The sequence below is a fragment of the Spermophilus citellus genome, assembly GCF_964194105.1.
Source record: "Spermophilus citellus genome assembly, chromosome: 2".
NCBI classification, from domain to species: Eukaryota; Metazoa; Chordata; class Mammalia; order Rodentia; family Sciuridae; genus Spermophilus; species Spermophilus citellus.
Genome location: NC_138183.1, coordinates 216,047,041 through 216,070,828, shown reverse-complemented (window position 1 = coordinate 216,070,828; position 23,788 = coordinate 216,047,041). Strand labels below are relative to the sequence as shown.

Here is a 23,788-nt window from a genome sequence, read left to right as displayed (position 1 = left end):
GTGAGCGATTCCTATATGAGTTGTCTCTTAAACTCATGTTGTCCTATATTATTACAGATGTGGAACATCTATAAAAATCTAAATACTGTACAATATATAATTATATAATAATAAGAAAATATAGATTATGTGTGCTTAAAATTGGTCCTATTTCTCAATATTTCCAATTATCATAATATAATGATATTAATATTTAAATAATAATACATATGTAAGCTCTAGATTACGATTTCCAACATATTTTAATGCACCTGTGTCAATTTCATTATAAACACAGGATTGAAAACTTGGGACTTAGTGAGTTAATGTCCTTAGCAGTGAAGAAAGAAAACGCAACAAAGATAAATGGCAACATGAATGTCTTGAATAAGAAGTGCAGGGTGCTTGGGATGAGCATCCCTTAGCACACAAATCTAATCAAACAGTGTCCCAACTCAAGGGAGAAGGAAGGTTTATTGGAAGACAGGACATTAGGAGTGACAGGTGTAAAAATTAAAATGAGATGTTAGACACTGGGCCGAGAGGGAAGGCACACTGCAAATAAAGGAGCTCTTTCCACAGGCCCTCCAGCAAGAAAACGCACAATGGGTGGAGAAAAGAGAAGTTCACCATGGCTAGGCCAAGGCAGGGACCTCAGACACAGGTGCAGTGGCTACCACAGTCCCCAGATTCTGATCCATTCTCTACTGTCTCCCAGTCACTTGTCATGCTGGAGGACAAGCACAAAATGAGCCAGAGAAAGGATTCGTGGAGAACCAAATTCCATTTTTTCAAAAATTTCTTGTGGGTGAAGAGAAAGAATTTAAACCCACACCCCACAATCAAAGTATTCTCTGATTCTAGTCTTTTCCTTTTTTAATCCAAAAGGGAAAAACTGAAGTGAAAAGAAGATAACACTTAATGGGATCATTGTTTTGCCCTAGTTTATGTAAGAATGAACAGACCAAACTAAAATATGCAAGTCATTCCTCTCAACAGAACACTTCTTGTTCCCTTCCGTTTCTACTCATTTACAGAAATAAATAAATATATTTCTCCTCTTCAACAGAAGCTGCCTCCCCAGTAGTTTTTCTTATTCCCCATGTTAAGGAATTTTCTGAGAATGCATTTCAAAGAACAAACATGTGCGCGCGTGCGCGCGCACACACACACACACACACACACACACACACACACACACACACAGTTTAAAATCCTCACTTTTAAGATGCTCCCCTACTGAGCAAACTGAGAAAATTCTATCAGCAGGATTAAATAAGGAATGCAGGACACTGGAGTGCAGGTGTCCTTTTAAATCTATATAATTTCTGCCCACAGGACATTGTAGGCATGCATTCATAAATTGGTTGCATTTCCCAGAACTGCTCAAATATAATCTACTGCATTTCTCCTCAAATAATCCAAGCTCTGAACTTGACTTTCTTGTCACCTCTAAACTGCTTTTCCTGAACTTCTTAAGACACACCATTTCTCAGCATTTAAGTTTTCTTTCAAATATCACCTACTTAAAGAGGTCATCCTTTACAGTTTTTTTTTTTACCTGAAGTTACCTCTCCTGCACCCCATTACTCAATATTTCTTCAAATATTTCCTCTTAACATTTATCAGAACACCACACTACCTTGTATATTTGCTTACTTGGGATGAATCAATTTCTGCTAGAAAGCCTACTTCTTAAAGGCTGGAATCATGTCTTATGACCATCTAGGTCCCAGAAGCTACAAAAGAATTTGTGTAATATCTGCTGAGTGAATGAATAATCCTTCCTCTAAATATGACTCCTATAGTTCACATTATAGATGAGTCACAGATATTTTAAATAATTTTATCGAGGTTATGCCACAAATTGGCAGCAGAATTACTTGACCTCAGAAACTCATTTTTCTTTCCTTAACTACTTTCTTTTTTTTTTTTTTTCCATTAGGGGAGTAGTAATGTCTATTTAGAAATCATAATTTTCAAAATTCTAGTTTCAACTTTGCCTCTTCTATTTTCTTACTATGCAATCAAATCTATCCTCAAAATAGTACAGTGTGTGTATCTCTTCTTTGAAATGCTAGGGATGATAAGTATTTCAGATTTCAGAATTTTTTGGATTTTGTAATATTTGCAAAGTCTGTACCAATTGAAACTATGTATTTAAAAATTTGAAAATTCAAAAATCTAATGCTCAAAATGTTTGAATTTCAGAGCATTTCAGATTTGGGACTTTCAGGTTAGGAATGTTCTCATTTTTTATACAATTTTAACTCTCTTTGCTACCATCTTAATTAGTGATTATATCATATGATCAATTGTAATAGCATCCTAATTGACAGTTTTGTGTTTAGTTTCTTTCCGCACTAACCTATAATTCTATTTACAAACCTTTGCCAGTTTAATTGCCTTAAACTTCAATTTCATTGAAGTTATGCTATTGCTCAATATCTTCAATTGTTGTCTAAAGTTTAAAATATAAGTTTTTGGCTTTATAATCAAGGCCAATCAAAATTGTCCCCAACTATTTTTCTCCTTGCTATGGTTTGAATATGGTTTGTCTCAAATGAAATTCATAATGGAATTCAGTTCCCATCATAAGGTATTATGAGGGTGGAAACTTAATATGACTGTGATGCTCAGAGGGAGAGTTTTGAGGAGGTGATCAATACTAGACAAGTCACTAAATTAAACACTGGTGGCTTTATAAGAAAAGAGAGAGACCAGAGGACACACACATGGTTTCCCTGTCTCCATGTGATACTTTGTGTTGCCTTGGAACTTCATTAGCAAAAAAAGCCATCACCAGATGTGACCCTCAACTTTGAACCTCCAGAGTCATCAGTGAAAATAAGTCTCTTTTCTTACCCTATCTCTGGTATTGTGTTGTTAGTAATAGAAAACAGCTCATCTTTCATATCATTACTTACAATGAACTTATTTAATAATCTATGTCAGGGATCAACAAACTATGATCCATAAGAAAAATCTGATCCATACCCTGTATTTATAAATAAAGCATTACTGAAATGCAACCTTGGTAATATATTACTTATTATAGTTAAAACAATAGAATTAAGTAGTTATAACAGAAGCCATATTCCCTCAAAGTTTAAAATAATTTTATCTGGACTTTTTTTTATCTGATGCTTGATCTATGTGTTTGTCTCTTCTCCCCACTCCCAGAATATGAAATGAGACTGTTTTGTTCACAACTTTATCCATGACACCATAGTTAGGAGCACATAGTAAGTGATTAATATCTGCTGCTGCTAATTTGCAGACTTAATAGTAGAAGAATACATTGGGTTATCTTGTGCCCAAAGCTCTGAATTCAGACACACATCTGGAATCTCTGCTTTCTGGTTATATATGTAAATAAATTTGCAAATGGCCAAATAATACTCTAGGGAGGATTTCTGGACCAAGGATCAGTTTTATTATAAATGCTTTGGTCTTACTGCAAAGCTTACTGGGGGTGGAGTACTCTATTTTTTACAACCCTGCTATGCTAAATGAAACATGTACTAAATCACCAGGCAAACCTGGAAATGAGAATCTGGGCAACATCTGGAGAATGAGAGATTTGGGTAACAAATTTCGAAAAAGTTGTTGATAGGAACAGAGGTATGTGCCTTTATATTAATTTATTTGACTCTTGTCAATTGATATTACCCAGAGATTTAAAAAACACTAGTTATAAATATAAAAACACTGTTTCCAGTTATTCTCTTTTAGTTTTCTATGAGTAGCCTACACTTTTATTCTATGTAAAATTCTCACCATAGAAACCCCTTATTAACAAGTGGAAATTATGACCTATTGAAACCTAGCCAATTCCTCTGTGCCAGGCATATTGCAGAACAAGCCAAAGTCAACATGTTGCTTTTCAGTTACTGTTTAAGGAACAAAGATGAACTTACTATTTCAATTTTAAATAACTATACATCAACATAGAAAGCCTTACTCAATAAGTCATAATATATATGTCTAGAAATTTATCAAGTAGCCCTCCAGGCTGAGTCCCACACCCAAGTCCAATGTGGTTGGATGGTATTCCTCCAATTTTATACCCTTTTGATTCATTCTCTGCACAAACCAAATAATTGAAAATCACTCAGATTTACTCACATCTTTCCCATTCTAAGAAATTTTTTAGAATCTCTTTTTTTTTGTCCTCAGAAGAAAGTCCACATTCTCGTAACACAGGAAGACCTTCATGAACAGGCTGTGTGTGTCTGCCGGGCCTCCCTCTCTCACATTCCACAGCAGCCTCTCATGGCCCAAGCCCCACAGGATCCTCTGTGCTAGGCTGTGCTTTGGGCAGTTTTGGAAATGTCTTCTTCTATCTCTGTTACCCCATCACCACTTCACTGGTGTTTGTAGGCCTTTTTGGATGCTGGTAACTTTCTGATTCTGATTGGAACACTTCTCTGCTTACTAATGTCTGCTTCTTAGAGTCTCATCTGGTCTTTACTTTTTTCTAATGACTTTCCTTGACACTTAAAGTCCAGATTAATAGAAAAACCTTATAATAGGGAAGCCTCTCCTGGAAACTACAACCCTAAATACAACCCAAGAAATACATCTCATGAAAGATTAATGAAATATACTTCTGTGGTGGTAACATTAAGTTGATGTCTCCCTCAACAAGACAGTTATTCTTAAAGTCAATATACCAGGTACCATTTTAAGTACTAGTACAAGCAGTTTAACTCTTAGCTAAATCTTTAAATGCTTAAAAAAAAAAAGGATATCTAGAAATTGTTCTTTTAAAATATGGTAAGTGTGGTAGTGCATGCCAGTCATCCCAGGAATTTAGGACGTTGAGGCCAAAGGATTGCAAGTTTAAGGCCAGCAATTTAACAAGACTCTGTCTCAAAAATAAATAAATAAATAAATAAATGCATTTTTTAAAAAAACAGCTGGGGATGTTTCTCAGTGACAGAATATCCTTAAGTTTAATCCCTAGTATGCAATAAACAAGCAAATAAATAAAATATGGTAAAAGTGCCCTGTTTAAAACGACACACTAAATATATTTTAATCAAAAGATGTCTTTTTTGAATTTCCTTAATTTTAAAAAACAATCAGAACATGGTTGAAGATAATGTGACTCTAACACATATATTTGAGAAGGTATTGATTTGTTTTGGAGAAATGCCTGTGGCAGAGTACATAGGTTTGGAGGTGACTAAGTGCAAAATCTCACATAAAATGAAAAAGGAATTTTACTGTGTTAAACTAAGAATACCCAGGCAGCACATAATGAGTGAAAGCATTTTTAGTACATGAACACCTCCCTCACTAGCCTCTGGTTATATGGAAATGGCTGGAATCCAAATGGTTAAAATAAATGTTTTCAATGTTTTAAATAATTTGCCATGGGAGCAGGAACAAGAAGTGTCAGTTTGAAATGATGGCCAAGTAAAAGGAACTGATCTCAGCAATGCAAACGAAAGCAGGTAGAAAGGTAATCTTGCTTCAAAGAGAGAATGACATTCTATCACAAACCAGCTCCAAGAGGAGTGGTCAATTTTAGTCCTACACAGATGTGGCCAGGTTGAATGTGGTCGAAGCAGGAGGGATGAAGGCTGAGGTGTGGCATTAGACCTGAGAAGCAAAGACGAGGAGAGTGTTAGTGCCCTCCATGGAAAGGGGCTTGAAACGAGGCAGGGAAAACTGAAAACTGGGCACAGATGTGCATTATGAGATTCAGAAATGAAGACTTGGCAAGCATTCCAATAAGAGTTGAAAAAGCCAGAGAACTGAGCTTCCTCCAGAAAGTAATGCAAGAGGATTAGGACCGCAAGCAGCACTCTGCAGCCTCTAGAAGGAGGTTGGCCTGTGTAGCACTGTGGACCTTCAGTTATTTCAACCCTCAACTCAAAGGTGTGACGAGGCCTTCAAAACCCTGTTTTACCTCTGTTCCATGGTCTAAGAAGCTCTTAGTATTCTCCCAGAACTTCCTGAGTTCCAGGATAGAAGGAGAGGTGACCCTGGAAGGACTTGCATCCACTGAAGGCCTTTGTGATTGCTATAGGACAAGAAAAGTGACAACTGACATAGCTCTGAACTCATTCTTTGGACATTCCAGGGTCTATGAGAAATACAAGAAGCAAGACTTTCTCTTGATTTTAGTGCATTTAATTTCAATTAAAACAATATCTGTTCTATCACCTTACAACTCTATTTCCACTGAAAGAAATCCAAGTCATCCTGAAGGGAATGCCAACCTCTGACTTGGCCAAACACCCTCTCTTCTTCCCCATCTTCTCTGGTGGGAGAGGTAAGGAAGAGAAAAGCATGGAAGAGAACTCTGTACAGTGTTTAGCCTTTACACAGGAGGACGTGAACTTCCCCTGAAGAACTAACATGCCAGCTCCCTCACAGCCTCTCATGTAACATCCATGACTGTGATTTTTAGACTCACCCTAAAATTAGAAGAATCATTTCTAGAGTTTTCAGATAACCACTTCTTATCTCTCAATTCAGTAAAAATGCCCCTTTAAAAGACACTTATCAGAGGATGTGGTGAAAAAGGTACACTAGTACATTGCTGGTGGGACTGCAAATTGGTGCAACCACTCTGGAAAGCAGTATGGAGATTCCTTAGAAGACTGATAATGGAACCACTATTTGACCCAGCTATCCCACTCCTTGGTTTATACCCAAAGGACTTAAAATCAGCATACTATATTGACACTGCCACATCAATGCTTATAGTAGCTCAACTCACAATAGCTAGACTATGGAACCAACCTAAGTGTCCCTCAATAGATGAATGGTTAAAGAAAATGTGCTATATATACTCAATGGAATATTACTCAGCTTTAAAGAAGAGTGAAATTATGACACTTTCCAGTAAAGGGTTGGAGTTGGAAAATATCATGCTAAGCAAAATAAGCCAATTCCACAAAACCAAAGGCCAAATGTTTTCTCTGATATGCAGATGCTAATTCTGGATAAGGTGGGTGGCACTAGGGAAGAATAGTGTTACCTTAGATTAGGTAAAGGGAAGTAATGGGAGGGTAGGCAAGGGGATGTGGAGATAGGAAAGAGAGTAGAATGAAACAGACATTTTATTATGTAATATGTATATGTAATATGTGACTACATGACCAATAGGATTCTGCAATATGTACACTCAGAAAAATGAAATTATATCCCATCTATGTATGATGTATCAAAGTCATAAATGCGTTCTACTGTCATGTATAGTTATTTAAAACAAATTAAGAAATCTTTAAAAATATACCTCTGAATATTTAAAAAAGTTTTAACTAGTGAAAAGAACACAAATATTAATATTTTTGGAACAAAGAAAACCTGTTGGGCAGTATCTGCTTTAACAAAGTGACACCTGAGTAGTGAAAAGGGAAAGTTAGCACCAGCCCAAAAATGTGGTTCAATCAACTATGGTGATGAATGTGGGTGGAGGTAGTCACAAAGTAGCTACACAGATAGGTTCATTCAATAGCAATTTTCTTCCCAAGTCTTTAGGGACCATCTTTCTACATGTCCAAGGAAAATTTTTTTCTGGTGTTTCTGCCACCCACCTCCCTCATGCACTCCTAGTATCTATCATGTGTTTTCAGGTTCATTGAAGAAATTTTCAAAGTGACTTTTCAAGAACTCATCTTGTTCCTCTGTTAGCCAACTATTAACTGGGATAACCAATTTAACCATATTGAATTTTTATAATAATTAGTATCTGACCTATAGAGCAACTGCATCCTCAAGATTGCTAATAGCTCTTTCACGTGGCACCCACACATGTAGATAGTGAACAAATAAAGGCAATATGATAGATATACATGTGATAGATAAATAATGTGTTTAACTGTACTCTCTCAGAAATCTAAATTAATTGTAATAATAAAATTCCATGATACATTCATCATGTAAGAACAAAATTTACAACTTGGAGTTTCTCTAAAATTCATCTTATATATGTGTATGTCATATACAAGACTTTCTCAAGTAAGTTGTTCTTTCGGGATCATAATTATTAAAACCTAAAAATGAATCCATCCTCTTATGTGCACGGGTAAACTCATGACCTCAAAATCAAGTCCTGGGGCTGGGGATGTGGCTCAAGCCGTAGCACGCTCGCCTGGCATGCGTGCGGCCCGGGTTCGATCCTCAGCACCACATACAAACAAAGATGTTGTGTCCGCTGATAACTAAAAAATAAATATTAAAAAATTCTCTCTCTCTCTCTCTCTCTCTCTCTCTCTCTCTCTGTCTCTCTCTCTTTAAAAAAAATCAAGTCCTATCTAAGTCCTCTTCTCTTTAAGCTTTATTACACTGAAGTAATAAATCACACATGTTAATTAGAACACCACTAGAGGTTAGGTATGGTGTCAGGAGCAGAAATCTGGCAAGGGACCATGAGCTTCCATATGTGTTAAACAACAAAGGGCAATCTATGCAATAGTAGTAGAATGGAAATTTTCTACAATTAAATGGTACTTAATTTTTATTCCATAAATGTATTATTTAAAGTATTTGAAAGAAAAGACAAAGATAATACTGCATATGGAAGCTAAATCCAGGTTTATATTTTAAAACAATTTTAATGTTAAGAGCTATGAAGGCATGCACTGAAGCATGAGAATTATACTAAGAAAAAGTTCAAAAACAACTAGGTTACTGCTTTCTACTTATCTATGATCAAACCCAGATTACAATTTTTACAAATATATGGAAAACAAGGGAAACAATTCTTAGTACCTCACTGAAAGAAACAAAAAAAAGAAAAGGAGTAAAATATTACTTGGAGTGCTCAACTCCCATCATTTGATTGGAGACCAACGCTTCACAGTGAAAGCAAAGAGGAGAGGTTTCCCCTTAATTATCTAAGTAATTACCTTAAATGTCTGCTTTGCTTTGGCTGTGGAGACATAGGCACAACCATGAAGACCCTACTAAAACAAGAAGATATGAAGTTCATAAAATGCTCTCCATCTTCATTAAGAAAGGCACTTGAAATCACCTAAAAATGCAAACTGGGTTCTTTTGTGACAAGATTAAGAAAACTATCTTCAATCAAATGACTAAATCTATATATCTTTCAGTATCTTATAGTAGGAAAGTTATTGCATATACATATAATTTGAGAATTAAAGACTGTGTTGACTGTTATCATTTAGAAACACAAACATTAAAACTATCACTTTTTGGAAACTTTTTCTCCTTTTCCAATACAAAATATGTAAGTAAGAAAATAATTTTGTCTGGGAAACAGTCAACAAGTCTGTGTCTCAGTTGCACAGATGAACTGTACCAGAGTCCAGAGAATGTATAATAAAGTCTAGGGAAATTTCTTAAGTAAATGAAGTCTTTCAGTGTGAAGCTTCCTGCTTTGGTGCAAAATCCTGCCATCTTGTTCTGACTCCTGTGGTACTCACTCTGTTCACTAACTTTAGCCTCTTGCTTTTCTTCACAAAAGGCTACCATTATATTTGCCTTCAGTAAGTTGTGTGGGAAAGGAGAACACTTTCTACTCTACCATTTCCTTCTGTTTTCATTAAAAATGTAATGATGCAGTATCCTGATTGCTCAGTGGTTACAAGGAGAAAACCAATTTATCTGAAAGTTGATTTGTTAAGGAACTTTCAGTAAGAATTCAAAGTACATATCCCAGATTCCCTGACTAAGCATTAGGGTGACAAAATAAAGTCATCTTTGGGAAAGATTTGTTTCCTTTCCCATGATTAGATATGATCATGGCTGTGATTTTTGTTCATGTATTTATTTATTTATTTTAGTTGTAGATAGACATAGTATATTTATTTTTATGTGGTTCTGAGGATCGAACCTAGTGCCTCACATGTGTGAGGCAGGCACTCTACCACTGAGCTGTAGCCCCAGACCTTGTTTAGGTATTTAATCAAGGCCATCTTCCCTTTTATTCTCATAATATTTCATCTTCATCTTTCCTTTAGTGGATGTAGGTAAATTCGTTATCCATCAAATCTATGGATGGTAGGCATGAGGGAAGGGTCTCCTCAATCTTTGTTACCAAGATGGTGATTGAAATTCAGGTTTATCTGTAGTACTCCTTGAAGAATTTTGTTGTTGTTACAGAATGTTGAAGAAATGCAGAAGATAAACAGAAACTCTAAGGTGACTATCTCTTGAGAACACATACACTTAATTAAAAAATACCACTGGTACTCGTTATGTTAGCTGTAGATTTTTAGTGAAATGGTAAGAAATTCAAAGGTGTTTCATAAACACGGTGAGCGTTCTGCAACATGCACACTGTGGTCTAACATTTTCCTTGTGCAAAGCTAAAGCCCACCTAAGATTTAGTCCTTCTAAGTGGGCAGGCAATGTGATATGAGCAAAAATGTGTACCTTGTAAGTTTCTATAATTTTCTAATAACCCAGGAAGTCTATGACTAACAAATAACAGGCCCAGATTAGGTAATGGTATCATGACTAATACATTGGTAGATGATGACGAATTAATATGCTGCTCTTTGTATGGGTGTTGCATTTGGGATTGGGATCCTTGGAGATCTCATGCTTGATGCATAATTTGCAATAAGTTTTTCCTTTTATCTGGTTTATGAGGTCTCAGAAAGACTACCCAACTATCTCTGTAACCCATATTCTATGATATTCTGTAAATACAGAAAAATTATGACAAGTGATAATGTTCAGAGTGAAGGAGACTGTTATCCAAGGTGTGAGTTACTGGGAAAGGAAAGAAATCATTGGTGGGTTGGCTTAAAAACAACCCAAAGGGAAGCCCTTCACAGGTGATGTCTCTAATACAATATTTAATGGAGTAATAGTTACCTAAATTTTGTTCATAACTCAAACTAAATTGAACAACACTGGGCTGAATAAAAGGCATCTTTCAATGTTTGGCAACAGTATTGGAAGGAGAAGATGTGAATGTGGTGCCAGAGGACTAAAAGCTGGAATGAGTTGCTACAGTGTAAAATAAAACTGCAATTAGGAGACAAGTAATGCTCTGACTGTGATTTCTTGTGAGTGTTCTACTAGAAAAAGTGGGAAAATACTGCTTAATAGCTTTTTGAGGTTTTTTAGTTTTGTTTTCCAGTAACATCACTTAGTTCATTTGAAGAAAATTGAATGAGATGGCCTAAGATTCAATCCAAATTATCACATTTTGTTCCTCCCACAATCTGCATAAAGAATTCCTCAAGATCTCAATATGCTTCTAACAAGATGGCAGGAAATGGGAGACTATAAATTTCAATACAACATATGACCAAGTTTAAATTAATACTAATGGGATATTAATTATTAATGAAATTATAAACATATTCATCCTTAAAATTAGTACTAGTAAAAATGGAACACAGCATTCCAGTGAACTGCAATGAAACGCTAGGTACTTTGGGTGAATAGGTATCTACTGGATCCAAGCCCAATACAAATTTCACTGAGGAGCTGAAATTCAAAAATTCAAGTATTAAGGGAAATGAAAGGCATGGTCTAAAATGATCAAATCATGCAGAATCTTAGCAATTTTATGAAAAGATAGCATCAAATAAATGAGTCCTAATTTAGTACTGTCAATGTCACAGTGGCAGCATTTATACCACATAGCTCCACTAAGTTCAATACAAACTCAAAATGGCCACATTTGCAAAGTATATTCTCAAGGAATCTGGTTGCATCCTGTTTATGCAACTTGAGCCCATGAGAGAACTATACACAATTTATAATGACAGATATTTCACAGGTTTATCGTTTGGCTGCTAGAAGACTCATCAATAATTTAAGAACACAACACATTATGCATAATTATTTCATTTCCTTTTGCAAAAAAATCATTCACATTTATATCAGCATAGAATCTATAAACAAACAAATATTCTTGTTAGGAAGGCTACAAAAGAAAGAAAATTCTTGTAAACTTTTCTAATTTCACATTATTACATAATGTCTATTTTATAGTTTAAAGCAAATACCTTTAAATTTAAGGCATAGTGAACCACAAAGTATTTTTGTCTATGCTAAGTTTAAGGAAAACTTCAAAGGGTAATTTTATTATGTGCACTTTAAAATATATGAAACTCAGATACAAAAATTTTGAAATAGCATTTAGTCTGGATTAACCACTTACTAACTGGATTACCTCAGGAAAATTACTAGAAGATTCTCTATTAGCTGCAGCTCCCTTATCAGCAAGATACTTAAATTAATACTCATGTTGATTTTTCTCAAAGAGCTGTAGTGAAACTAAATATATAAGTGAACACCCTTTAAATACCATATAAAATAAGATATCATCACTGTTATCAGGTAACAAGATTTAAAACAATAAAGAAAATATTTTCTTTAAAAATTATTAGGAAGCCAGTTTGAGGGAACGTGCATTCAATAACACTAGTTGTTATAGAAAACAACTTACTCATAATTTTAATTTAGACCCTTTAATAAAAGCATGAAAAGGTACAGAAGGCAAATTCACCTGCTTTCCTCAAAAAATTTCTTCCATATGTATAGTTAAATTAAGATGATTTAATCTTTTTGGAGCAAAAGGCAATTGTAAATGGAAATTGATAATTGCAGCAAATTGAACATATTCTTTAGGGTTTTTTTATTCCTAGAATAAATTTTTGCTTCTCTATGATTTTTCAAATATGGTCAACAGATGAAAAGAAAATCAGATTTCTTAAATATGTGAAAAACATTCTTATTGATTTTTTATTTATTTATTTATTTATTTATTGGTTGTTGTTGCTGTTTTGCAAGACTCTTTATTTTCTGGATACTCTATTCTGAATCTCTAATGGGAATTGGCTATTAAATCCCATGTATTTCCCAAGCACAGAGGCAACTAAGCAAAACAGGAGCTACACATCAAATGATGGTCAATTACTAATGAAGGTTAAAAGATCGAGCAGTACCACTCATAAACTGTTATGCCAAAAGACCATATACTCTGAAATGTGGTCAAAAATAATCATAATGCACTAATAAAAACATTTTTAAATGCACCTCTTAAATCACATACATTCAATTTAGATAAAGCCTTCAACACTTACAAGTTGTGTGATTTTGAAAAGTAATTAATCTCTAACAATCAGTTTCTTCATTCTTTTTTAAATTTTTTTTAGTTATAGATGGACACAATATCTTTATTTTGTTCATTTATTTTTATGTGGTGCTGATGATCGAAACCAGTGCCTCACACGTGAAAGGCAACCTCTTTACCGCTGAGCCACAACCCCAGCCCAGTTTCTTCATTCTTAACATGAGTATAATAATAGTGCCAGTAATAGTGTCCATGTTGAAGAGTTGTGAGGTATAAATAAAAGAATCCAAGAACAGCACTTAGACAAGCACTGATACACAGCCTGCAGTGAGGGCTAAATTATACATAAATATTTTTAGTATTTTTAATATTTGTATATATATAAATATAGTCCCTGCAATATATGCATACATATGATATATTTTGTGGAATTAAATATATCTATATGTGTTTTTTACTTTAGCTAAAAACTTTATCTCATATATATATATATATATACACACTATACATATATATATATATATATATATTTTTATAGAGAGAGATTTAAATTTCAAACACTGAAAAATCAATCTGACATCTACTTTAAATCACTTAAAATGCCAAATTATTGAAATAACTCAACTCTCTAATTCATTTTGACTACACTCACATATATATGTATATTTGCAGATATAAAGATACACAAAGACACACATCATTGTGTAAACATACACATGTATGTAAAAAGTTTATATTAATGGCAGGGATTCTATATTATGGAGAAGTTAGGAATGCAGACCACAGCAACTGTGCATTTTCTCAGTGAAGTCATTTCATTTTCCAATGTTTTGTCAAGTTTAAATAGTTTTGATTTGTAGCTACTAAAAGAAAAATGCCCATTTAAGATGAAGTATAGTTACCTGGGCATTGCACAACTTTGTTGAGAGCCACAGCCGAAGGGGCCCCAGCAAACTTCCAGCTGCCAGCTGATGATTGGCTCACAGGCCCCAGCAAACTTCTAGCTGCCAACTGATTGGCTCCTCTGCGGTGATGCTTATTGGGCTGTTTCCCCACCCTTTCAGACCACAGAGCTGCTCATTGGGGGACTTTTTTTGGCTCTGCCCACAGTAACCCAGCCAATCGGCCTTAAGAGCAGGAGGAGTGGGGGAGGTTGAGAGGCTTGTGGGAAGCTTTTGGTGGCAGTTGGGCTCTGAGGGTTTTTCCTGAGGAGCTGTGTGGTGTGGTGTGTGTGCTCTAAAAATGAAGTTTGTTTCTTTTGACAAGTGGCTCCTGAATTGTGCCCAGCCAGACTGCAACACAACTTAGAGGCATGGTAGACCTAGCTAGTGGAAACAGAGATGAGGAAGACTACTTATTAGTCTCCATGAAGGTAGCAACAAATTTAAAAAGTCTACTTATTGTTACATGGCCAAGATGGGCAAATTTTCAGGGAAGAATATTTTTGGCTTTGAGCTCTCCTTTACTTATAAATGAGACATTTATTAATGTAATATTTACAGAAATGTATCTGAAGCCAATGGAAGGAAAAGAAATGAATTATTATCAACCTTAAGCATATAGAGACCTGCCTAGATAAATTAGCTTTTCTTTCATTCTTCTAATAATACAAAATTTCATTTTCTTTTCTTTCTTTCTTTTTTTTTTTTTTTTTTTTTTGCTTTTGAAAGTGACATCAAGTAAATACAGTGCAGGCTGTAATCTTGGATAGACTTTTGGTTTAAATTTTTCTATAGTTGAAGGTTTTCAACTACAAAGGATAACTCTCCTAAAAATACCACTCCATGACCTGAATTCCATACAGCAGGGTCTAGTCATTGTGTGTTTAGTTTGCATTTCTCTATAATGCTGGCCTTTCTCAGAGAGAAGGGGTTAAGAGGATTTATCAACATTTGCAAAGTCCTTAGAGAGTTGTTTTTGTAAATTACATCCATGTCATTAGCCCAGCCTCAGCAAACATGAATAAATGACAAATGAAAGTTTCTTTGATGAAGCAAAAACATCTTTCAAAGAAGAGTTTTTAAAAAGCATTTAAATCTAGTTTACATACTATTGATTCCTTTTTCTGAACTAGTTCAGACTAGGGACCGAGTCTGGAAACACTCACGTGTTGGTGGAGGCCATGCTTCTCTCACCGTGGATCAGAACACTATAAATGTTATCTGAGATCTTAAATATACAAGAAGCAAACACAGTCACATTATTTTCCTTTTTTTTTTAATCTTTATTTTGTTTATTTATTTTTTTTTTTGTGGTGCTGAGGATTGAACCCAGGTCTCACACGTGAGAGGCGAGCGCTCTGCTGCCGAGCCACAACCCCAGCCCCTTAGTCACATTATTTTCTTAGACATAAATATATAGTTTTAAGCCATAATGATGCTCTCATAAATTTTCAAATTAGATGAAGAATTTGTATATATATTTTTAAAAACAAATTTTTAACTTTCAGCTTCTAAGTAATGGCTGCTTCTGTAATGTTTCCACTAAGATAAATGGAGGCTTTAATCTCCTTGCTATTTGTTTGAAACTCCTTTGCATTTTTATACAACAGCCTAATATTCATCAACAATTTGAAACAGGCTACTTTTTACCTGCAGTAAATCAATATGTGTCATAAGAGCAGAAGAAAACAGAATATCACTAACACTGGACCTTCCCTTAGAGCCAGTTCCAGAAGACCTGTAAGGTTCAGTTGCTATGGCAACAGAGCTCTGATGCCTTTCTTACTTGCTGTGATAGAGTAAGCTTATTTTTACCACACAGGCATAATCCTGAAGGAATTTTATGGGAAGGTAAAAAAAAATACACAGAGTCAACAACAATGTGTATGAACTTTCTGTTGATCTGTGATGATTTAATTTAAAAGTAGTACAAAGAAGTTAACTCCACAGCACTGCATATCCCTTTGCTGATTTCCATTTAAATTATTTATTGTATTTTCTTTAGGCCCTTCAAATAGTCACACTTGTTAAGCTAAGAAAGTGTAAGTATAGAATCTCACGTGGTTTAAGTATAGAATCTACACCAAATGTAGAGGTATGCTATGAAAATGTTTTGAGATAATACTTATATACTTTAAAAATATTTACAATTGGTAAAAGAAGTCTCAACAACACTATACTGACAATAAGGGAAAATTATCTTCTGATTCCTATTAAAAAGATATCAGAGCAGAAAGCAATATATCTTAAGTTACAAAAGCTCTAGTTTTGAAAGTCAAATGAAATAGACAAAATGAAGCAATTTGAACGGATCCTGACATATAGTACATAACTCATAAATATTGTCACTATTATAATACAGGTAAATATATTGTATGCATTTTATGGAAGGTATTATTGATTATGCAATTGCAATGCTGTTTTTATTCTGAATACTCTAAAGAAAAAAATGGTATAAGAAATACTTAACATAGTTGAGTCTTAAATATATCATAACATGTCCTTTTTAGAAGACCAAATTTGTGAATAAAATACTTGCATTTAATGGATTTGACACAAGATGAAGCTTGGAGTGGAATGTGATACAGGCAGGTTTGGAAATCAAACTTGAATTTTACTCATCATACCACTTACTTAAGTTCTTAGACTCTGTAAGACTCAATTTTTTAAATCTGTAACAAAAACAATTTGCCAGATGTATGTAGAAAGGATTTTGTCAGATAATGTATATAAAGTACCTGGTAAAATGTGTGATATATGACTCTTATTAAATTTTAGTCATCTTCCATGTAATGGAACTTCCAAATGGAACATGAAGTCAAAAAAAGGAGTTCAAATTCAATATTCCTTATTAGTATCTTAAAATACATGGATTCTAACTGTACCAAGCAGGACATAGAAAACTTTAATTTCAATATAATACTGTTACAAATTATTTTTAAAGTTTGCTATTTTCATGACCACCTATTCCAGAATAATGTTCTGGAAAAAAAAGATATATAGGAAGGAACAATTTCTGTCATTAAATACCTTGGGAAAATGCTACACAATACCATTCTCTCCAGGAGCTTACAAATCACATTAGTATACTGAACCCTCCCAGAAAATTTAGGCAAAGAAATCAGTATTATTTAGTGGTAAAGAACATACTCAGAGCTAAGCTGTCAGGACTTGAACCCCAATTCAGGCACTCATTGGCTTATAATTTTGGGACGTTACTTAAATTTTCTGCCTCATCTTTCTTAACTGTAATATGGGAATGTTAACAGTATCCCCCTGCCTGGAATACGAGGTTATACTGAGATATGTCAGAACAGACTAAGATAGTTAGTAACAAACGTCATTCAGAGGCCCATTGAAACTCTTTACCATATCAACTAATCTTTACAAGTAATGTCTTGAATATCTTTTGAAATTGTTATTTTTTTTTGAGAAATACTTGAAGTATAATATTAGGATAATGCTAAGTTGTTTTTACATAGAAAAATATTCATCACATTAATTAGACAATCAAGTGACACAAAAACGTAGCTACCTCCCAACACATTAACCCACTGACAGCTCTTTTGCCGGAAAGTCCTGCTATGGTAATGTGAGAGCAACTTAGAGAAGTATGAAGAATTTATCCCATGGAAGTTCCGTTCAGTAGAATCATTCACTTCCATTCCCTGCATTACTATATTAGGTTGTTTTTGTGCCACTAAATACTGATCCTTATGGGAATAGGTCGACAAACATTTAAAGCTTTAGTGATTAATAGGGAGAAAGGTGAATATGGGACTCTCTGATGAGGTCTGCAAAGAGAAACACATTATCCAGACAGTGATCTATGTTTGCAGGCTTCAGAGTGCTAATCTTCAACAGCACAGGGAGTTTTCAAAGTGCAGAGATGAACCAGTAAAGGAAAGGTAAGAGCTTCATCCAAAGAAAAATGTGCTTAGTTTCACAAGAAAACTCAAAATCCTCCTTAAACATTGGCCTACTAAAATCAAAGCTCTAACAAACCTTCCTACACTTTTCTAGAAAATGGGAAGGTTCACAATAATAGCACCACTAAAATGAGCAACCAACTAATTAATCTGACAACTTTCAGAGGACCTTTTGTTCTCAAATTTGTGATTCTCTCAGATTACTGACTCCTCTTAGTTCATATTTTTAATATCATTAGAAATAAATGCAGAACAAAAGCTTTTTCACTCATAATTTCTATTTGATCAACAATTAAATCTATGTTCAAATACTCTTGTTCAAATCTTAATTGTAATGCTATTTCTACAAAAGCTATTTTATATATAAAGATATTTTAAATGTCTGTTTTTCCATGTAACATTTTATCTTAAACATTTCCTGACAACAATTTATTAAAAAAATCCTTAAAACTGATCATTTTCAGTACCTTGAAAGTAATATTGTTTCAGGATCAGACATGCAAGTGATTTCTTATTGTGTCACAGTACAATGAATCTACGGCTGTGTAGTTTTTTTTTTTTTTTTTTTTTTTTTTTTTTTTTTTGGTTCTAAAAGTAGTGGTTTTCAAACTTCAGCACTTATCAGAATCACCCTAAGGACTTGTGAAAACACAGGTGGCTGGGCCCTAACCTTGGAGTTTCTGATTCAGTTGGTCTTGGAGGAGACTCAAGAATCTGCATGTCTAACAATTTCCCAGATGATGCTGATGCTGGTAATCTGGGGACCACTTTAAAGATCACAGATAGATTATATACACACTCTCATGTCATCAAATTTGAGACAAGTCAAATACACATTTTTGTGGCTTCCAAGACATATTTCTGTAATACCTGCCCACAAGCTTATGCAGATTTGTGTTGCCAACTGTCTTGATACTTAAAGCCTGGGAAAACACCAACTGATTGAATAAACAGAAGAATGTTACTTCTGTCCTCCCAGAACTTAAGACATTAGGTCTGAGATTCATCAATTCATATTTCAGATATATATATATCATGATTGTAACAAAGCCAGGGTGATTTGTTCATTCTCCTAGTATGTGTAAGAATTTCACTACGGGCAATTACTATTTAACCCATGCACGCAAAAGAAAAATAATCAAAAGAGTAGCAACAACAACCATAAGATCATTTGAAAACAATTTCAATAACTGAGGTTTTTGTTTTGTTTTGTTTTGGGTAAGAACTGCAGAATTACCAACAATTAAATTTTCAATCTGAAACAAATTGAAAGTACTAAGCAAATTATGTTCATATCAATAACACATTTTTAGTCAGCATAGTTAACACAGAGGAGGAAACAGGGATAAAATATGTACTAAAAGGCATATGTCACCTACTTATGAAATTTTAATTCCTAATCCTCTGAGGATAATCAGAGACTAGGAGAAACTTTTTTTTTAAATAATCTCTTTCCTTCACCAGGGTGGAAATGAACTCAGCAATCAAAAGGCTAGACATATCAATGGATATGTGTTCATGAAGATTTTTCATTTTTGACAGATAGTCTTGGTTTCTAATTTAAGCAGTGATAAAATGCTTTCTTTAAAAAAAAATCAAGGTTTTAAAAAAGGGTCTATTTCACAAGAAATTTGTTATAAAAATAAAACTGTATGTGGACAGTACAAAAGTTAAGAAAATGAATCACTAAAATTCATTAAAACACTATTCTCAAACTTGTCACAGCCTGATAGTATAACTTTTTGGGACAACCTGAATAGCCACATAATGTATAACTCTTACTACAGGTTTGTCTGGAATATTGGAAGCATGAAATTGAGCATACACAATATGTTCTGAATTGTTTACTGATATTAAATTAAAATGCTATTGCCAAGAAATTTGATATGCTTTTTTCACTAATGCAAATTTCAATTCCTCCATAATATACATGACAAGAATTCAACAAAAGGATACCATTTCCTAAAAAGAAAAATGGAAAGTAAAAAAAAGACCCTCACATATTAAATACTATAAAAGAATGTTATTCATGCTTATGAATATTAAATTCTTTGACAAATGAACAAATATGGAAAATGAGACACAAATTTTGCCTGAAAATATTAATTTACCTTAGAAGGAAATGTGTCAAATTTATTCATCATGGGTTTTATAAACATTTCTATTATAAAAAGGAACAATTTTTTTTAAATAAATAAAGCCTCTGCTTTGATTCTAGGCTCTGGGGTCTAATATTCTAATGGAAATTGATTCTCAACTGAGAAAGGCTAGCCTGATAAAATTTTAACACATCCATGGAGATTCTAAATCATCATTACTTAATGTGGTAAAGTGAAAGCAGGTAGCTTGACTAAAAAATAATAATAAGAAGAAGAAAATAAAATGCATCTTTTCCTTGCAGTGAAGAACAAAAGGACAATAAGCCACTCAGGCAATTTGTTTCCTAGTGAGGCCATACATCCAGATTTATTCTCAAACCTCCCATAATAACATATTGTTAAATCCCTTTTGTTACCATTCCAAGGCAGAAAAGCAATTTCCTATAAATTAAAAAAAAATAAATCAGTAACTACTCACCTAAAATCAGGTTAAAATACAAAATGACATTATATTTTAAGGCTAAATTTTGAAAAAACTTTTCATTAAATAAATGTCGCACACTGTCATACAAATAAGTTTCAGTTAAAGCTTGAAATAAAAAAAAATCCACTGACAAAATTTCTATTGGGCCATCACATATATGAGTATTTTAAAAATGTTCATTGATTGTACTAGATGCACACATTCAAATCACTGTGCTCTACAAAACAGCAAGCAAGATATTTTCACTTTATAGAAATGAGAGTAGAGTACAGTTCCTTTGAATCATAAGCTCTGTTCTTTAGAAAATGGCTAAAAATAAGCAGAAGAATACTTTTATTAACTTAATATTTCTGGGACTATATCAGTGCTGTATTTTTTTTAAAGGAGGCATACTTGGCAAAAGCCACAGACTTATTGTGAGATTAGCAATAATTTTTTGAATACTAGCAAAACATGTTCCAAATGAAAGGTCTGAAAAGTTTCCTTACTTAGTCACCATTACAAGTTATAACTGTCCATGATTTTAACTGGGATCATTGTAAAATGGACAGAGATTAGCACCAGTCTTTCATTCAGACTCAGAAAACAAAGTAAGACATGGCCGTCACTACCAAATCATGCCACTATACTCAGCATTTGTTTTTTTTTCCCTTTAATCCATAACCCAGACTTCCAGAAAAGTCGTGTTGAAATCACTTGAAGATACTCAGCACCGATACGATCATCACTTCCATTATATGAGATATGGAAGAATACTGTTTCTATTTCTCACGTCAAAGGTAGAGTAGTTGTTCCTTTGAAACAATATCATTAAATAAAATAGTAATATTTTTTGATGATATTTTGTCTCTATTATCTCTGTGTATTTGCATATATGTGAAAAAATACAGATTATTTTATTATTTAGCCCTCAGCAGTACATTATCATGGATATTACTTTTAAAAATGTTCATACCTTGCATCTTCATTCCAACTATGAGCACTTTCTAAAAGCTCCTACTCACTTGTTGTTTTCCCCTGTCATGTTCCTTCAACTCAAGTTTTGAATATTCTCATACAGAACAGGATAATAAGTAAAAGTTTACCCTAATGAAGAGAATCTTTTCTCCTACTCGGTATCTTCCTTGAGAAAGTCGTTCCACACAGAACTTGTTTGGGCATTTGCAAGGAGGATCTTCTGAAATTCGTTTCACCTGGAAAAAAAAATAAGCAAGAAGTTCTTCTTAGTAGGGTTGCATATAGATTACATTTTTTTCAAAAGCTTCAAAGCTCCTGGGCAATTAATAATTTGAAACTCATTTTTTAATCTATAGACAGAATGTGAGCACACCAATACACTTTAAACCACAACTATGCAAAGATCAGATCCTGAAAGTCTATTTTGGAGGCCAATGAGTGCACTGAGCTATAGGTCAGATGAGAAGAGTGATGATGTTGGAGGATAATGATGAGAAAATTAATTGGCACCATAGTTATGATGAGTTGTGTTCTATTATTTTCCAGATTTAAAAGACCATGAGTATTGGGTTGACAAGATGAATCTATTGAAAACAACACTAAAGTGATTCTAGGTTAAACATATTGAAAACTAGGACAGAATACATATAAACAGAAAGTTATTTCCACAGTATAATCTTATTATACGTTTTACTCACTTTCAATAAATTAACAATAAATTATTATTTAAAATGAGGCTATTTCTTCATCTTATTTTGAACTCTATAAGATTTTCTGACATCTCAGATTCACCTAGATTCACTCTGCAGTTCATGCCTTTTTAGTAATTCCTACCTACAAATCCAACTTCTATGGCCATATCTTAGATTTACACACATTTTATGGAATATGCGGCTGAATATCAGAGTTTTATATCTAGTGTGTCTTATCCCCACTTTTGAAAACTATATAATCTAAATTGTATGTGCACAATGTTTATAATAATTGTTACCATCCAAGGAAGACTCAGAAAGCTATAAATGATGTGCAGAAGCTAAACAGAACAAATTCAGATTCTGACCAAACTGGACTGGATTTTTCTCACCCAAATTTTTTAACAAAATGTCAGAGAAATAGAAAGGGAACTTTGCACACTGTGTTTGGAATATATAGCCATTGTGGAAGAGAGTACAGAGGTTGCTCAAAATATCAAACATAGAATTACTGTATAACACATCAATGTCATTATTCATCATATATATATATACAAAAAAAAGTATTACTCTTAAAGATAAGATGGGGAATGAAACTACATGACCATCTATGGATAATAAATAAAAAATGAAAATATGGTATTTATAAACAATGGCACATTACTCAGTTATAAGAGAATCCTGCCATTTTCAAAAACATGGATGAAATGAACTTGGAGGATCAATGATAATTTGAAAATTGAAATAAGCTAGGCACAGAAAGACAAATGTCTCATAATATTGCTAATATATGGATACTAACAGATCAATTTCAGTATGATGGTGGTTACCAGAGAATGGGAAGATTAAAGGGTTGGGAAAACTTTGGAGATATTAGTCAAAGGATATATATATATATATATATATATATATATATATATATATATATATATATATATATAAAACAGTAAGATCAGAGGAATAAATTAAAGGAATCCAACGTACAATTTGGTGACTACAGTTAATGATGAATGCTGTATTCATGAAAAATGCAAAGAATGCATATTAAGTTTAAACAAAATTATATATATGCAATATATTGGATGTGTTAATTAGTAAGATTTAACCATATACACATATATATACATATATATTTTAAAGCATCTGTTATACATGATAAATACATACAATGCTATAAATAAAACAAATAATTTTTTAAAATGAAACAAATGTTGATTTGGAGTTCTTACTGACACCTGTGGCTCACTGGAAATCTTACTCTTATCTCTTCAAACTTCATTCCATTTTACAATCCATGAAACTTTGAGAATACTTTTTTAAATGACAGAGGAAAATAGAGTCTTCTTATGTAAGACTTCAGTTTGCTTACTCTAGAATATATTTCAGTGTCAAAACTTCATCCACATTTTGCTCATAATCATTCTTTAGATGTTAGTTGCTATCATTTTCTATGATAATAATATAATTAGTTTAACAAAAACTATGGTACCTAGAATTTTGTCATTAAAAAAAATTCAATTTCTTCAAATAATAAAATATTTGACTCCAGACAGTCTTTTACCAAGCAAAAACTGTACAACAGTCATACATGTTCACTTGCATGTTGGTGTAAATGAACAACTTGATATTGTTATAGCAAATTTCCAGATATAATGAAAACAAAAGATAATAGAAGGAAAACCA

The 23,788-nt window shown here is 33.5% G+C and overlaps 1 protein-coding gene across 3 annotated transcripts in view; it reads right to left on the bottom strand.

Moving 5' to 3' along the window:
- GAS2 (growth arrest specific 2) overlaps nucleotides 1-23,788 on the bottom strand; it is a 365,744-nt gene that overhangs the window by 272,317 nt on the left and 69,639 nt on the right. The window contains exons 7-8 of one of the 3 annotated variants that reach the window (XM_081275815.1): nucleotides 21,542-21,649; nucleotides 8,850-8,903 (exon numbers count right to left, since the gene is read on the bottom strand). In XM_081275815.1, coding sequence (XP_081131941.1) covers nucleotides 8,850-8,903; nucleotides 21,542-21,649 — 162 coding nt within the window. Of the gene's footprint in view, nucleotides 1-8,849; nucleotides 8,904-20,176; nucleotides 20,414-21,541; nucleotides 21,650-23,788 lie in introns of those variants that run through there. The other 2 variants (XM_081275816.1, XM_081275817.1) reach the window with 2 other exon arrangements.